An 18,995-nucleotide genomic window follows, 5' to 3' on the forward strand; every position below is an offset into this window, starting at 1 on the left:
TACGAAAATCAACAGGATGGGTTGACTGATATCAGCTCGCGTAAAAATTAATTATTCCTTCTTTCCATTCCCTCAGTTCTAAAAACAGTTCTAGCACCTAAGGAAGGACTAAGTTCGGACTAACATTTTATAATCTCGCGATTAGCAAAGGTCAAAGCTGGAATATTATATGTTGTTAACATAAAAATCCTAATCTATGACATTTTTGGGCGCACGATGAAATACCTTGTGCAAAGTTTTATTCTGATAACTTCATGCGTGGTTGTCATCCACTAAATTTGGTTGAAATTGGTCAAGTTGTTAAGAAGATGTAGGATTTCACCTAAAGGTGGGTGGTATTACGCCCATTGTCAAATTTGTGTCTATCCCGATCGTGCTTGGTTGTGACTCATTTATTCAGTTATCGCACTTTAAGTAGCTATCGACATAACCTTTATATAGATAGTGTGTGTTTTTCTTACCTGAATTTACCCATTTTCATAACGTAAAAAAAACTACGAAACGGACTTTTTGCAGCAAGTTGAGTCAGCTTTAGCAGTGCCACTATAGCCAAACAATTAGTATCTTATCTTCTACAATTTAATCTCAATCACAGCAAATTAGGTTCAGAAGCCCTAATTAACCGCGTAGTAATATAACAGTAATAGCTTGATTTTTTCGTCATACCGGAGCCGTGGGTTAATGGGCCGCGTATTTGCGAAATGACGACACCGAACGAAGGTATGGTTAGGGCTTGTATATTGGCAAAGAAAAACTTGAACGTTTTTATGTTACATCGTCAGAACGTTAAGACACAGTAGCGATAAGCCGGGAGACGGGCACATGTACATAGGTTCCGGATTATGTCTAGCTATATGCCATACGATGAGAAGAAAGTACCATCCCAACCAGTAAAAGAGTTGGTACGGGATAGCGAGGCATCCAGTACTACCAACTTACAGATGATGCATTATAATAGGTGGTTGTGACTCAAACGCATATCACACAACTTGGGGTAGTGCAGACGTTAATGGTAGAAGTAAGTGTATCTTTAATTATTTAGTGGGCACTATGCGGTTGAGTATACATAAGACAGGGGAGTGGAGACAGATTCCATCCCTGCATATAAAGTGTCAGAAAGCAATGTATATTGGGCAATAAGAAGTTTCAAGCCCTTCCAATCACCGGGACCAGATGGTTGATTCCCCGCTCATTACACCAGTCCCAAAACTACATAATATTCTGTATTCCTTTGTTATGGAGGAAAATTAAAGATATATATGTACCAAGGGCAGGGAAAAGTCTTTTAAAACCGTTGGGAAGACAAATTAAACCCAGAAAAACTGGCCGTTTCGCAGCATTGTATACTAAAGGAAAATGCACAGAAACAGCACTAAGTTTGGTGGTGGCAGAGATTGAAAAATCCCTGGAGATTAAAGAATACACCCTATTTACCGCGCAGGTGGTAAATTTTTTGTACCACAAACATATTCATTTATTCCAAGGGCCTCACAGGTTAAAATGTATACCAAATATTATTACGGATTAATGGCACCATCATGTCAAATTGTCTCTGTTTTTACCCGTTTTGTAATTAATTTCACGTCATTCTTCTGAAAGGTGTGCATGTAAATGAAATATGGTGTGAAAAACTGCAGAAAATATTTTTCTAATAATAGATTGGTGAAAATTTATTTTTTTTTTGCTTTGGAGAATACTGTTAGGGTAAGTATTTATTCATTTTAAAAATTATGTGGAAGTGCTTCGCTTATGAGGAGTAATTTTTGTAGTGGCACTAATTTTAAACCACCGCGAGTTTTTTACTAAAAAATATTTTATTTATTTTGTGAACAGATAATATGGAAAACTGACGAAAAGACCTGAGTGATCAAAATATCAGGGTATTTTTCGACGAATTTGAATTATTGACTTCCTCCGACTTAGAATCAATTGAGGACGATATCGATTATTCTGCTCATTCCATGCATTTGATTCCGACAAGGACATACCATTGTCCAATTTATTTAATCAAGCAGCTTTATAAGACAGTAATTTGGATGTCGAAAATACATATGTATAAAGCCACCCGATTGGAGTATTTTTTTCTACTTTTTGGATATTTGCATAGGCAATTCATATATTTTGTATAATTTAACGGAACAACCCTCCTTAAAGCATTACCTTAAAGCATTAAGAATTTCGGCTTGAAATAATAGAAGGGTTCCTTACAGAAACAGACGTAACTATGGATATGAGGAACATGCAATATTCTACTGTGTCTATCGAAGACATGCTTTCAAGAGTATCATAAAGTTGGCAGCAGCGGCGGTGGTCTATAATTTGAACCACACTAATTTTATAAATTAAAGCTGTTATCTTCTCAAAAATTTTTTGTTTTGTTTTTTAATTTCTACGTTATATTGGGTTGTCAAAAAAGCCTTGCGGTATTTTTATTGAATTTTTTTTTATTGAAATTGAAATGAATTTTTGATGACTCATGTCCAGCTCTTGACCGATGCTACGGCTGCCGGTCTCTTTCGACCAATTCAGCAATTTTATCGCAATTTTCGACGACAGGCCTTCCGGAGCGTGGCGCATCTTCGACCACCTCTACACCAGAACGAAAACGTTGAAACCATCGTTGTGCGGTGGAAATGGAAACTGTATCGGGTCCATAAACTGCACAAATTTGTTGAAACCATCGTTGTGCGGTGGAAATGGAAACTGTATCGGATCCATAAACTGCACTTTATCGTAGTAGTACTGTAAAATATGCCGTATTTTCTCTTTAACTCACGAACGACTTAAAAGAAACGACAATCAATCAAACACGTGTTAGCGCGTGAAATGAGCTTTCCAAAAAGGTATAGCATGACCCGATGCGGCGAATAAAACTAGAACTACGCGCTTTCAGCGCCAACTAGCGAAAATACCGCAAAACTTTTTTGACAACCTAATATTTAATTAAAGAAATTTGATTGCAACGAAAAAAAATTTCTGAAATATTTATCGCTCAAAGAGTTAAAGATTTGAACAGCTCTGAACTTTTCAGAAAATGAATTGAAGATGGGCGGAACCGGACCATAACTAAGCTCCACAATAAGTTACAATACTGTTATGTGGTACAATAAGTTGTATTAGAGAGAGGCGTCCATGGTTGAAAACATTATTTAGTGGCAGTGTTCCCGCCTTTTGATAAGTTCATATAATATATGTACCTCATAAACAGGTAAAGCACTAATTAATATAACGGAATAAAACTTTGCATGAATTACGCCTTTGAATTGTCTTCTAATGACTAAAAATTTTCAAAATCGAACCGAAGGTATTCAAGCTTTTATGTACCGAATAAAAGGATCCCAGAGCCTATAGTTGACTTTTTAAAAGTATCGGTCAATGTGTGGGTTATACGTATAGTTGAATCCTTTATTGATAATCCGGCTGCCTTTACTCTATATAGATTAGTGATGGTATGTGAGATACCTTAATGAAACCTAGAATTTGGCATTCTAATAGCATGTGGTATTGGCTAAAATAGATACAATCGATTAAGAATACATAATTTAGTATAATTCTCGCTTTTATTGTAATCCATACGCGATTTCGTTGAACAATAAAGTTGAACGCTTTCGGTACAATTTCCAATATCGCCAACACCATAAGGTATAGGGTTTTTCAATAAGAATATCGCTAATATTGATCAAGGGCGGTGCCTCGCCTGTTATTCAATTCTTACATGAATTTTTATCTAGCCAGTATTAGAAAGTAGTAAGCGATTTTTGGTAAGTAATCTAGTAAGTACTGTGTATGTAAGAATATCAAACAGGCTTACCCAGATGTAGTTTTAGCAAGAAGTGGTTTGTTTCGGTTACACTAGGTGTTTTTGGAGAGTCGGGAAGAGGTCGCTGATGAATGAGCAAATCTAAAGTGAAAACGATGCTCATTGTCTTTTTGACATCAGGCATCGTCCACCATGAATTTGTTTTTCCTGGACAAACCGTCAACGCCAAGTCTTACGTGGAAGTCCTCAAGAGACGATTGAAAGTTACCGCCTTTCTTGTGAACAGCTATCTAACCATGGCCGATATCCCAACACTTCCGCAGCCGCCGTACAGCCCAGATGTGGCCCGCCCAGACTTTTTTGTTTTCTTGCCTGAAAAGGCTGATGAAAGACAAGCATTTTGAGATGACAGATTGGCTCTCAAGACTACTCCGGAGAATGCCTTCCGTGGCGCCTTCAATGCTTGGAAATCGTACTGGCAGCGCTATATCAACGCAGAAGGAGCCTATTTTGAAAGTTTTTAAGGGATTCTTATTTTTGGAAAGTGTGACACCAAAAGAAATTCACGAACGAATGTTAAAAGTGTATAATGATTGTTCACCTACAATTTGAACAGTAGAAAGATGGGTAGTTGAATTTAAACGTGGTCGTACAAGAAGACGATCCACTTGAAAGACGTCAAAAAATGCATCAACGCCAGAAATCATAGCCAAAATACAGGATATGGTTTTGGAAGATCGTCGATTGACTGAGAGAGATTTAGTAGAGGCTCTACACATCTCATTACACAGTGTGAGCCATATTTGAAGTGAAATTTTGGGTTTTAGAAAGCTGTGTGCATTAGCTAACAATGGAACAAAAACACATTCCAATGTAGGTTAAAAAATTAATTTTGAATATTATTGCAACCTTTTGGACCAGTTGAAGGAAAAAAATCCATGAAAAAGACTTGGTTTGTAGAAGAAAAAAAACCTTTTTCATCAAGACAATGCACCGTGTCACAAGAGCATTTTTACAATGGTTAAAATACATGAATTAAAGTTCGAATTGTTTGAGCATCCACCGTATTCACCAGATTTGGCCCGTTAGAGGAGGTGTATTAATGTTCAGGGAGATTATACTGAATAATAAAGCGTATTATGAATCATAAAATTTGTTTTTTTTTTATCAAACGACAAAACTTATTGAACAACCTGGCATGATGGAATTCGTCCGAAAAAATCTGTGTTTATGTATTACACATATTTTTATTCTGTTACGCTCGATTTCCCGATTTCCCGATTTCTCAATATCATTTATTTTATAAACTGTTTTCTAATAAAACATTTTACTTGCCAAAAACGAGGCCATATCGCATCGATAAATCAGTTTATTGTAGCTACTTGCACTAAAGCACAATCAAGTTGTAATTGCGCATATCTCGTGAGTTTTGCAATTTAAAATAATTTTTGTTCATTGAGTTATAAATTCGAAAGAAAAACGAAAATTTAGTCAAACTTCAACCGTTAATATCTTTTAAACGGTTGAAAAAAATCTCTTACAAAATCTATAAAAGGAAATACTTTTGAAGTAGTTTGAAGTGAGACATGAATCTTTCTATACGATAATATGAGGAACTTTCTGTTACTTAGAGCAGGTTTTTTGGAGGTGTGTAAGAACATATTTTTCTGAGTATCAAGCGAAAAAAAAAATTCTTTTGACCCTCCCATATATACTTATATTATCATAGATACTGGGTATACGGAAACTGCATTAAAACATGAAAAGTTGAAATTCCGAAAAACTATCTGTCAATACTTTTAATAAGATATTAAATTTTTTTTGTGTGCAAACCTTACCCCAAATTTAAACGACTCAACGATCAGGATACAAACCAGTAGAGAACTTAGGAATAAAGTGAAGTAGTTCATCTGAAACTGCTGGCAGCGTTTAATTCAAGAAATATGGTATGTCTAATCGGACGATCAGACTTAGGTGGAGGAAAGTGTGGCAAACACGATTTACAGAAATCAAGAGTAGAATGTTCGATGTGTTAGTAACCATCTGAGGGTTGCCGGAGTAGCAAAATTGAGAGTGTAGCCAAGTAAAGTGTGAATGAGTTGTAAACTCGAATAGGGAGTAATAACGCGTTTGAATTAAAAAATAAGGCAAGTAATTTTTAATTAAAAATCCAGTGATAGAATTCAAAGACGAGTTTTATCAATAATACTCGTATATTTCATAGAAAGCAATTGTTATACATAGTCTCTGAAATTTATGAGCATGTATTTTGAAAGTTAGACCTAGGTACAAAACATATATTTATTTTATTTATATTGGGTATATCCGGGTATACTGCAAAATTACCCTTTTATGGATGTTTGTCCTTGAAATTTAATTAAAATTTAATGAATTGAAAAAACGTAATTCTTGGCAATGTAATCAATTATTTTATAATATTAATTTACCGTTTTTCCTTGTAAGTCGTTGACTCTACAATGTAGATGTACATTCGAACTTAATTGCGTACTGACGTTTACAGTTGTATATGGATCAGCAAAGAAAGGAAACGGTTCGTGAGTTGTGGTTTCCGTTATTTCAGCCTCCTCATCTTCGGGTGTGTCCGTAAATGGGGAGGAGAATTCTTGCCAAAAATTTTTTGGAAATGTGTCAAAGGGATCTCCTGCTCGAGGTCGTTTCACTGTCATGAAGATATAAAATATTTGTTATAAGTTAATAATTGTAGTTGAAAATTATATGTTATATTATATAATATTTTAAAATCTAATGTACTAATGAAAAGATTTATGCGCCTGAAATCGTTAATGTGAATTTACAATCCGGGTGAATATCTGTCTGCCCGTGCGGGCAGTAACTTGGTTAAAAAGTAAGCTCTATTGCAATCAAATTTGGTACGTAACATTCTTCTAAAATTCCTATGTAGCAATAGGACCATAACCACACCTACTTCGCGTATAGCTCAATTTTAAACTCCATTGATTCTTTCACTTGGAGGATGGAGTCATGTGTAGAAGTTCACGCAAGTGAGGAAAGTTCTCTGATCGCCATTCACTTGGGAGTGGCCAGAAACGATTCTTTTGCATATGACTCAAGCAGCTCACGACTTCCGGTCTTTGACCAAGTATCCTCTGGGTAGCCTAAGAACATCCGTTTGAAGGCGAGCTAACGTGAGAAGGCGAAACATCCCCTGCATAGGGTTGTGCGCTGGGTTTGGGACCCGCCACGTAAAAAAACACCCCCAATGAAAAGGAACAACAAGCCTCGGATGAGTGACCCCCCTTTTGATGACGACCATGGCAAACGAAATAAGGACTACGAATTGAGGGCATGCACCTGGAATGTCCGGTCCCTTAATTGGGAAGGTGCCGCTGCCCAGCTGGTTGATGTCCTCGTGAAAATAAAGGCTGACATCACCGCCGTCCAAGAAATGCGATGGACGGGACAAGGACAGAGACAAGTAGGTCCTTGTGACATTTACTACAGTGGCCATATAAAGGAGCGCAAGTTTGGTGTTGGATTCGTGGTGGGAGAGAGACTCCGTCGCCGAGTACTATCATTCACTGCGGTGAATGAACGTCTAGCCACAATCCGCATCAAAGCGAGGTTCTTCAACATATCGCTGATTTGCGCCCACGTCCCGACGGAAGAGAAGGACGATGTGACCAAAGATGCCTTTTATGAGTGCTTGGAGCGCACTTATGAGAGATGCCCCCGCCACGATGTCAAAATCGTGCTTGGCGACTTTAACGCCAGGGTGGGCAAAGAAGGTATCTTTGGCACTACGGTCGGTAAATTCAGCCTCCACGACGAAACATCCCCAAATGGGTTGAGGCTGATCGACTTCGCCGGGGCCCGAAATATGGTTATCTGTAGTACTAGATTCCAGCATAAGAAGATACATCAAGCTACTTGGCTGTCTCCGGATCGAAAAACCACCAACCAGATCGATCATGTTGTGATAGACGGAAGACACGTCTCCAGTGTTTTAGATGTGCGTGCGCTCCGAGGTCCTAACATAGACTCGGACCACTATATTGTTGCAGCCAAAATTCGCACCCGCCTCTGTGCAGCAAAAAACGCACGCCAACAAACACAAGGAAGGTTCGACGTCGAGAAGCTGCAATCACAACAGACAGCCGAACGTTTTTCTACTCGGCTTGCACTCCTGCTCTCTGAGAGCACTCATCAACAATTCGGTATAAGGGAACTGTGGGACGGCATTTCAAGCTCCTTACATACAGCTTCAACAGAAACCATTGGTTTTCGGAAAGTGCGAAACAGCTGGAACGACGAGGAATGCCGTGTTGCAGCGGAGAGAAAACAGGCTGCCTACCTCGCAACGTTACGATCGACCACAACACGTGCGGGATGGGATAGATACCGAGAGTTGAAGAGGGAAGCGAGACGCATTTGCAGACAGAAGAAGAAAGAGGCCGAAATGCGTGAGTACGAACAGCTCGATAAGCTGGCCGACAGGGGTAATGCTCGAAAATTCTACGAAAAGATGCGGCGGCTTACAGAAGGTTTCAAGACCGGAGCATACTCTTGTAGAACCCCCAAAGGTGATCTAGTTACCGATGCCCAGAGCATACTTAAATTATGGAGGGAACACTTCTCCAGCCTGCTGAATGGCAGTGAAAGCCCAACACCGGGAGAAGGCGAACCCGATTCCCCAATCGATGACGATGGAGCAGACGTTCCATTACCCGACCATGAAGAAGTTCGAATAGCAATCACCCGCCTGAAGAACAACAAAGCGGCAGGGGCCGATGGATTGCCGGCCGAGCTATTCAAACACGGCGGCGAAGAACTGATAAGGAGCATGCATCAGCTTCTTTGTAAAATATGGTCGGACGAAAGCATGCCCAACGACTGGAATTTAAGTGTGCTATGCCCAATCCATAAAAAAGGAGACCCCACAATCTGCGCCAACTACCGTGGGATTAGCCTCCTCAACATCGCATATAAGGTTCTATCGAGCGTATTGTGTGAAAGATTAAAGCCCACCGTCAACAAACTGATTGGACCTTATCAGTGTGGCTTTAGACCTGGTAAATCAACAACCGACCAGATATTCACCATGCGCCAAATCTTGGAAAAGACCCGTGAAAGGAGAATCGACACTCACCACCTCTTCGTCGATTTCAAAGCTGCTTTCGACAGCACGAAAAGGAGCTGCCTTTATGCCGCGATGTCTGAGTTTGGTATCCCCGCAAAACTGATACGGCTGTGTAAACTGACGTTGAGCGGCACCAAAAGCTCCGTCAGGATCGGGAAGAACCTCTCCGAGCCGTTCGATACCAAACGAGGTTTCAGACAAGGCGACTCCCTATCGTGCGACTTTTTCAATCTGCTGCTGGAGAAAATAGTTCGAGCTGCAGAACTTAATCGAGCAGGTACAATCTTCTATAAGAGTGTACAGCTGCTGGCGTATGCCGATGATATTGATATCATCGGCCTCAACACCCGCGCCGTTAGTTCTGCTTTCTCCAGGCTGGACAAGGAAGCAAAACGAATGGGTCTGGCAGTGAACGAGGGCAAGACGAAATATCTCCTGTCATCAAACAAACAGTCGTCGCACTCGCGACTTGGCACTCACGTCACTGTTGACAGTCATAACTTTGAAGTTGTAGATAATTTCGTCTATCTTGGAACCAGCGTAAACACCACCAACAATGTCAGCCTAGAAATCCAACGCAGGATAACTCTTGCCAACAGGTGCTACTTCGGACTGAGTAGGCAATTGAGAAGCAAAGTCCTCTCTCGACAGACAAAAACCAAACTCTATAAGTCTCTCATAATTCCCGTCCTGCTATATGGTGCAGAGGCTTGGACGATGTCAACAGCGGATGAGTCGACGTTGCGAGTTTTCGAGAGAAAAATTCTGCGAAAGATTTATGGTCCTTTGCGCGTTGGCCACGGCGAATATCGCATTCGATGGAACGATGAGCTGTACGAGATATACGACGACATTGACATAGTTCAGCGAATTAAAAGACAGCGGCTACGCTGGCTAGGTCATGTTGTCCGGATGGATGAAAACACTCCAGCTCTGAAAGTATTCGACGCAGTACCCGCCGGGGGAAGCAGAGGAAGAGGAAGACCTCCACTCCGTTGGAAGGACCAAGTGGAGAAGGACCTGGCTTCGCTTGGAATATCCAATTGGCGCCACGTAGCGAAAAAAAGAAACGACTGGCGCGCGGTTGTTAACTCGGCTATAATCGCGTAAGCGGTGTCTACGCCAATTAAGAAGAAGAAGATTCTTTCACTTTCCAGTAGAAAAATCAAGAAGCAATTAATATAACGGGATAAAACAGTAATAATGCCTTTGAAGGGTGCGACCTTGTGACCATAAATTGTCCAAATCCAACAAACACTGCTTAAGCCTCTTATGGACCGAATATTTGGACCATATACATATAGTCGACTTTTTACCGTAAATACCGGTCAATGTTTGAGATATTTGTATGTATAAATGAAATTCAGGGATATTGCTTTCCTGATCCCTATCTTCGATCGCCTAAAAAGGGGTTCCCTGGAGCAGCAGGTGGTTTATAGATGGTATTCATTGCGTTTAAATTCGGCCACAATCTCCCAATTCTCCCGAAATTCTGGCTCTTTTCGACGAATGTTCTCTCGCAAACGTCTCAATACGGCCATATACTCTTTATTGATCTTTCGGAGCAAACTCGTGATGCACCAAACCACAAATATCTAAAAAGCAATGAGCACCACCTTGATTTTCGAGCGGCTTTGTCGTTTTTTTGTTGGTTTCGGCTCGTTTTTCTTTAATTCCGATGAATATTCCGATGACTTCTTTGGACGTCAAACTCAAATACTGATATCTCAACGGCAGTTATAATGCTGTTTACGGTACTCTACGAGGCAAGTAAGAACGCGTTTTATACTCGAAATATCTACCAAAATCATTCGAACGGACCTTCGAGAGATGTCGAGCGCTCTTGACTTCTCTCTCTCTCTCTCTAACATTGGCCTGATGTTTTTCAAGCACCATATCTTTCACTTTATTAATACTTTCATTAGTTGAAGAGGTCGTCTAGAACGAGACAACGACCTCTCGACCGTCTATGAAGGCTTTGTACCACTCGTAGGCTTCTGTTTTTGATAAAACTGGATAACCGTACCCTGTTCCAACATTCGCAACGATTCCGCATTTGATACTTGGTTAGAAATATGTACATTTGAGACAAATATTTGTTCGATTCTTTTATACATTGTAAAATTTGCAGCGCACTTCTGTGGTGTACCGACTTAAGCAGCTAATACTTTTTTTTGAAATATCATATACCAGGGGAACTTAATTACATTTTCCGGACCCTTTTTTTTGTCAACATGTATATATATTTATTTATTTATATTTAGCTAACCAAAAAGTGGCACAGGCTAAAATCGAGGTCCTTGTAGAAGTTTACTCAGTGCAAACAGTAACAATAACAAGTAAGGAAGGGCTAAGTTCGGGTGCAACATATTATACTCTTGCAACTTGCAAGAATCAAATCCAGGGAAATACTTTATGGTGTAAAAGGATCGAAATTCAAGCGATTTTACAAGTATACATATATACATATACTACGTAATATGTATATAACTCCTAGTTTGACAGACATAAATTTTTGTTACAAAAACGAAAACTATTGTATTATATCGTCACCTGAAATGCAAAATAACGTAACAACATTTTCAGAAATTTACAGTGGCATGAATGAAACACGCAATAAAATGGAACATGAGTGAAACAAAATATTAATATTGGTTAAAACTGGTTTATATTTGACCGCAGAACCAGAAAATGTTGAACATATGTAATATTATGTATGTAATTTGATGTAGTGAAGCGTAATCAATAAGACACTCAATTTCGAATTTTTTGATGATACGTTATTTTGCATTTCAGGTGACGATATGTAGTATATGGCAGTTGGGGTAGTACTCGTATCGACCAGATTTTATCTATTTTTCCCAATATCATATATCATTAAGATGGAAAATTACTAAAAAACGACTCATATAGAGTAGAGTCAGCCGGATGTTTGAAAATCCTGATTATCCTGTTATGAATAAAACACGTTATCTTATTTTCATTGGGATAACTTACATATTGGCCGATATATTCGGTATAAAATCACCCTGAAGTTCGAAAATGTTTATGCTTGAACAGTTATTATTGGATTTGAATTAGGTGTCATAGACTAAAGGCATTATTCGTGTAAAGTTTAATCCCGTTTGAGTACTGGAAAGTAAAAGAATCAAGTGGAATTTAAAATTGATATTCAGCAGTCCAAGTGTTAATTTTGTTTTCTGAATCAACTATCAAATTCTCTGTAAATCAAAGTTCGGCAGAGTTACGTGTATCTTCTGTACAACAATGTCTTACCTAAATTAAAATAAAAAACTACTAATAATTTGCATGAACGGACAAAAAGTTATTTATTCAATGTTGTAACTGTTGGTGCTGCTAATGCTGCAGCTGCAGCTGCCTTTGTTAACGACAGTTTGTATTTACTTTGGCCAAATGGTGAGTTAAACGTTGTATTCAATTTATGACGTCTAATTGCTAATTCGTATACAATTTGTTTTGACCAATTTCAATACAGGTATTCAGTATAACAAAGTCCTACTAATTGTTACGGATGAAGCATCATATATGTATGCTGGCTGCTGTTAATGCTCCTCAAGCTATGTATCCTAAGATGATGCATTTCATTTGTCTTTCGCATGGATTACGTAGACTCGTAGAGTTTGTGCGAACACAGTTTTCTACGGTTAACAGTTTCATTTCAAATATGAAAATCGTATTTTTAAAGGTGAAGTATTTATGAAATACTGAAGATGAAATATTTTAAAATATCATTTATTAATTTATGTAATCGTAATAACCTTGAAAAAGATCAATAAATATGCGTATATATTGTAAAAGAAAGTGTACATGTGATTTATTTCTAGATTAAAAAAAATCGCATTTAAAATACATATGTATTTGAAGATTTTGGTTTATTGTTGCATATTTAAATGCATATAGTATTTCCGCGTTTTATGGTCATATTATAAGCGCTTGTTTTAACATTTTTTGTGCATTTGAATATGATGTCTGGTTATTATATCCAAATAAACATTTCTTGTGAATTTCCGAAAATAAAGGTTTATAAATGTTTATTTTTGGATTATCTTTTGTGACATAAATGTTAGTCCAAAGTCAAGAAATTACTTAAATAATTTTATGGTAGATGATTTCGAATGTGACATCCAATTCAAATATATTTAGTACTTAATTTTATTTAAGTCCATCTCAATATGCAATGAAGTACAGTAAAACCCAACAGTTTGTTAGCCATATCTTCTGACGACAGTGCTATTTTTAAGCCAGTTCATAATACTTTTGTACTAAGGGATTGAATTTAAACTGTAAACTAAATTTATTTTCTTTTAATAAATATGAATTGTTTTGTTTTATTATACTTAATGGAGTTTAATATCACTTTTTTTACGGTTTTATAGAAAATATCTGAACTTTTTTCATTTTACACACTTTTTTAAGGTTTTGGAATAGATCCTCAAATTTACATATGAATTGTATATTTTTTTACACGATTTTGATTTACACGGTTTGCTTAGGAACGTACAAGAAGCAAGATTTAATTTTTTATTAACAGATAACAAAGATTTAAGAGTACAGATTTTAGAGATTAACAGCCGGTTTCACGAAACTGATTTAAGTGAAAATTAATTTATTTCAGTTTCACCATTTGACTTAATTTGTATTTAAATGGTCACCCTTTGCCATTTAAATATTAATTAAATACTGTCATATGCAACTATGTTAACGTTTTCCAATCAGCTGATTTGCAAGTAGCAGAAGATAAATACTTATATTGTAAAAAATGGAATCTGACGACGAAAGTGATATGGAGTGCGAGATTTTAATAAATATATTTATAAATCGTCGCTCTCGTATAATGAGGGAAAGAAATTTTTTTTTATATATTATGATGACGTTGATTTTCGGGATAGATTTCGTCTAACTAAACAGTCTGCTTGGATGATACTCGAACTAATTAGGGACAAAATCCAGCACAAAACTAAGAAGTAAGTATACAAGAAAGTATTTCCAATTAAGAGTTATGTTATTCTTTGGAAAATATTGCAGAAATGGTGCTGTGTCTCCCGAATTAATGCTTTTAATAACATTGCGTTTCTTTGCAACTGGCTGTATGCAAAGAACTGGCGGTGACCTATGTGGCGTTTCAAAAAGTTCTTCCTGTCGCGCAATAAGGAGAGTGTGCCACAACATTTCATTGTTAAGATAACGCTTTGTAACCATCCCATTGGAATTAGAAAGTCAAAGAGAAATTCAGAGACAATTTTATAAAATTGCAAATTTTCAGTACAATTTATTTGTTTACATAAATCAGCTGTTATTCTTACTAACATCCCTGCTTTGTCATTTTTGGGTTGCCAATTATGAATAATGGTGAAACGCTGCAAACTTAAGTGCAAAGTTAAATAAAAATCAAAATTAAAATTAAATGAAACTTAATTTTCAATTAGAAAATTTCGTGAAACCGGCTGTAAGATGGATAAAGTTTTTAATTGACTTTTAAACAAAGTAGAAAAAAGAGGTGTGGATGCTTTTGTGAAAGTATGCCATAATTTTCCAGGAAATATAAAAGCATTTATGTAAGAGTTTATTTTAGCTTATAAAGCTTGAATATTCACTACAAAACAAATTATTGCATTCCCATGAAAATGTCTTTCATAAAAACCGTAGAGATTAAGTTATCACATCATGATACGTTGAGAGGTTTAATTAAGATTTTACTTAAATTAAAACATACTACAGAGAAAAATTGTCCGCAGCAATGCTTACTATTTTCTGTTAGAAGGTCTGTCAATAAACTCCATTTTAACCGATGAAAACAATATGATATTAGAGTTTTACACAATTTACACCATTTTTTTTGTCATGAACATCCTATTAAATTTTGGTGTTTTCAAGTGTCCAGATTACGATCTTATTCACGAAAATATCGAATGTGTTCTTGTTTTTAAGATAATTGCATATCTAATATTTGGATAAATAACGACTTGTTGACAATAAAAAGTTTATTTGCCGGTCATGATTAGGGTTCTCGCACCTTTATGGTGCATGCAAACGTCACGTGATCATTCAGGGCCGGCCCGGGACAATTTACCGCTCTAGGCAAATGTCAAATTCTACGCCCCTTCTAAGCATAGTTTGCCTTAAATGCAATATGTTTGGAAAATGAAATTTTACTTAAAAAGCATATTCCTAGAAATTGTAGATTGTAGTGACGCTTTATGTTCGAAATGTTTTGCCACGCTCCCTTAATTTAATTGTTACTGTTTCCGAATTGTCGCTTGACTCGTCCAGTTTCCATGAGCTCAACAAATTATTCACCTGACTAAAAGAGTTTAAAATCATAAATAAAATATTTGAAAACCTTAACCAAGAAAAAAAAAGTTAAAAACATTGTGTAACTTGGCTTAGCTGATCATATTTTTCATCGATTGAAGACAATTCAGTATCAACATTGGCAAAATACACACATTTTTAAATGTCCTATTTCACTCAATGGAAACTTCGTTTTGATTGTCGGGAATGTCCTAGTTAACCGTGAAGTACCAAATTACGAATAATTCTCTACTCTAGGAATAAATTTAAGTATCAAGTTAAACAATGTCCGCAATCCTCTAGATGCATGTATTTTCAACTTTAGAAATTATTAAGAAAAACTCATAAAAGTCGTTTATAGTGCAAAATAGAAATGTCTTCTTCTTTACTGGCGTAGACACCGCTTACGCGATTATAGAGTTAATAACAACGCGCCAGTCGTTTCTACATGGCGCCAATTGGATATTCCAAGCGAAGCCAGATCTTTCTCTACCTGGTCCTTTTCCTCTGCTTCCCCCGACAGGTACTGCGGCGGGTACAGGTCTGGAGTGTTTTCGTTCATTCGGGCAATATGACCTTGCCAGCGTAGCCGCTGTCTTTTAATTCACAGAACTATGTCAATATCGTCGTATATCTCATACAGGTCATCGTTCCAGCGAATGCGATATTCGCCGTGGCCAACGCGCAAAGGACCATAAGGGACCGCAGAACCTTTCTCTCGAAAACTCGCAAATTCGCCTCATCAGTTGTTGTCATCGTCCAAGTTTCTGCACTATGTAGCAGTACGATAATAATAAGTGACTTATAGAGTTTTGTTTTTGTTCGTCGAGAGAGAACTTTACTTCTCAATTGCATACTCAGTCCGCAGTAGCATCTATTGGCCAGAGTTATCCTGCGTTGGATTTCCAGGCTGACATTGTTGGTGGTGTTTATGTTGGTTCCTAAATAGACGAAATTATCTACAACTTCAAAGTTATGACTGTCAACAGTGACCTGAGAGCCAAGTCGCGAGTGCGACGACTGTTTTTTTGATGACAGGAGATATTTCGTCTTGCCCTCGTTTACTGCCAGACCCATTGCTTTGCTTCCTTGTCCAGTCTGGAGAATGGAGTCATGTGTAGAAGTTCAAGCAAGTGAGGAAAGTTTTCTGATCGCCATTCACATGGGAGTGGCCAGAAACAATTCTTTTACATATGTCTCAAGCAGCTCACGACTTCCGGTCTTCGAGCAAGTATCCTCCGGGTAGCCTAAGAACATCCGTTTGAAGGTGAGCTAAAGTGAGAAAGCGAAACATCCCTTACAAAGGGTTGAGCGCTGGGTTTGGGACCCGCCACGTTAAAAAACACCATCAATGAAAAAAAAATAGAAAAATGGAAATACATACTAAGGATTAAAAATAAATGAGAGCAAATCATACCAAAGTCGTGATAGTTTCATGGGTTAAAAATAAACGAGAGCAAATCTTACTAAAGCCTTCATAGTTTCATGAACTGTGGGCACAAATATATCCAAAATCGAGTCATATCTAGGGCAACTAAACCATTGTAGAACAGGGTATTTTACCAATAATTTTAGGACTTGTGACTGTAAACTTCTCAATTTCCACTGTAAAACTTAGGCCGTAATGTGTTTTTGGTTTTTATAATTCTGTCTTTTTATTTTTCTTGTTTTGTAAATCTAGTTCAGATTAAATTGACTTTAAATTTAACAAGTAAGGAAGGAATAACCCTACATCTAACGCGATTAGTTTTAGGTGATACGAACAATCGTTAGGTGAACAAAATTATTATACTCTTTGGCAACATGTTGCAAGAGTATAAAAATTATGTCAACGATAGATGGCAAGCCTACTAAATGAGCAACAGGTGGCAAGACGAGGGATGCTTGCGAGGGAGTATCGAGAGCGAACGCGAGGAAGTAAGACGCGCAACTTTGGGTTTTGGAGTTTTACGTTTAATATTCTTGAATTAAATACTAAATTAAACATTCTAATATTCACAATTAAATATAAATATACTCGGTTAATAAACGGTGTTTTATTTTGATCAATACCTTACAATTATATCATGTATTTATTTGTTTGTTAAATTTTTTGCTTCGCTGTGAGCTTAATGTAATTGTTCAAAATTACTCCTCCATTTAAGTGTATTTATATTTGTACGAGTATATCTGTCATGATTCGTTATGTCTACTTAAAATTGTCCGTCAAAAGTGGTCACCTCACTGGTGAATAAATAATTATTAAATACATATATGATATCTTTACGTATATGAGATTGACTTACAGGGTGATGAAGCGGAACTGATATGTTGAAGAGTTGAATAAAATATTGCTATTATCCAAATTAGTTTAGATTCCATTGCTGAAAGAAGAAAAATCAATCAATAAGTTTAATTAGCAAAATACTGAAGACTTAAGTGATTCGAAAAGGATATAAAGGGTCGTGTTATGCACCAAATTTGGTCGAGTATCTGTCTGCTGTGATAACATGACGGTAAAATTTAATGCTTCTGATATTTTTGACATACAGTTATTGCACTTTTTGTAATTTCTACAGAACCTTTGGATGCACATAGGGTACTTACTATCCGATTTCACCCATTTCATCACCGTTACAAAATCCTAAAAATAAATGCTTACTGGGCATTGCGGATATAAATTTGTCGTTTTAGTAAGTTGTGAGAATTTCTGATTTGATTATAGCACCTAATACATTTTCAATCCACGGATTTTTTTAGTCTAGGCAATGCACCGATTTGAGTCGTCTCCACAATCTATCTCATGAGAGAATCAAGGAACAAGTGCATTGAATTTCATTCTCAAAGTTAGCAATTTTCATAACATTTTGCATTTAAGCCTGATGTAATAAAATACGCTTTTTCAGCCTTTAAATTAAAAAACCCATTACTTAATATATGGAGTACGTATTTAAATATTTTTTATGATTCTATGGTAACCAGAGCATACTAAAATTATGGAGGAAACACGTCTTCAGCCTGCTGAATGACAGTGAAAGCATTACACCAGAAGATGACGAACCCGATTCCCCAATCGATGAAGATGTAGCAGACGTTCCATTGCCCGACAATGAAGAAGTTCGAATAGCAATTACCCGTCTGAAAAACAACAAAGCGGCGGCGGCCGATGGATTGCCGGCTCAGCTATTTAAATACGAGGTTAAAGAACTGATAAGAAGCATTCATCATCTCCTTGAAGAATATGGTCGGATGAAGAATAAAGTAGGGTTAAAGCCTACTGCCAACAAACTGATTGGACCTTATTCTGTGAGAGACTTATGGTGCTTTGCACTTTGGCAACGGCAAATATCGTATTCGATGAAACGATGAGCTGTACGTATTATACGACGACATTGACATAGTTCAGAGAATTAAGAGTACCTGCTGGGGGAAGCAGAGGAAGAAGAAGACCTTCACTTCGTTGCAGATATCAAGTGGAGAAGGACCTGACTGCACTTAGTATCTCGAAGAAACGAATAGCGCGCTGTTGTTAACTCGGTTATAACCTCGTAAGCGGTTTTACGCCATTAAAAAAGAAAAATACATACATGTAGTGCTGGTTGTAGGGTGACGAACAACTGACGAAGACTGTGTACTCACCTTAAACTTGACGACAAAGCAATGACTTAACGAAACACGATAAACGACGGCTCGGACATTTTTAAAAGACAAGACGAACAGACATTACGAGTTAGACCGCAGCGGAAAGAAGAAGTAAAGAAGTTTGTAAAGAAGTTATTTTAAAACTAAACTTAATTCTAAATAAATATTTTTCATAACACCTAA

General features: G+C 37.3%; 1 protein-coding gene across 9 annotated transcripts in view; it reads right to left on the bottom strand.

The window, feature by feature from the left end:
- The window catches only part of LOC105227736 (fibroblast growth factor receptor 1-A), a 64,425-nt gene that overhangs the window by 11,024 nt on the left and 34,406 nt on the right, over positions 1–18,995 (bottom strand). For all 9 annotated transcript variants that reach the window (XM_049454833.1, XM_049454831.1, XM_049454826.1 and 6 more), the window contains 2 exons: positions 17,477–17,554; positions 6,208–6,440 (listed from right to left, as the gene is read on the bottom strand). In XM_049454833.1, the coding sequence (XP_049310790.1) occupies positions 6,208–6,440; positions 17,477–17,552 (309 nt within the window). In that variant the 5' untranslated portion in view covers positions 17,553–17,554. The remainder of the gene's footprint in view (positions 1–6,207; positions 6,441–17,476; positions 17,555–18,995) is intronic.

Source organism: Bactrocera dorsalis, chromosome 4 (assembly GCF_023373825.1).
Source record: "Bactrocera dorsalis isolate Fly_Bdor chromosome 4, ASM2337382v1, whole genome shotgun sequence".
Taxonomy (NCBI): domain Eukaryota; kingdom Metazoa; phylum Arthropoda; class Insecta; order Diptera; family Tephritidae; genus Bactrocera; species Bactrocera dorsalis.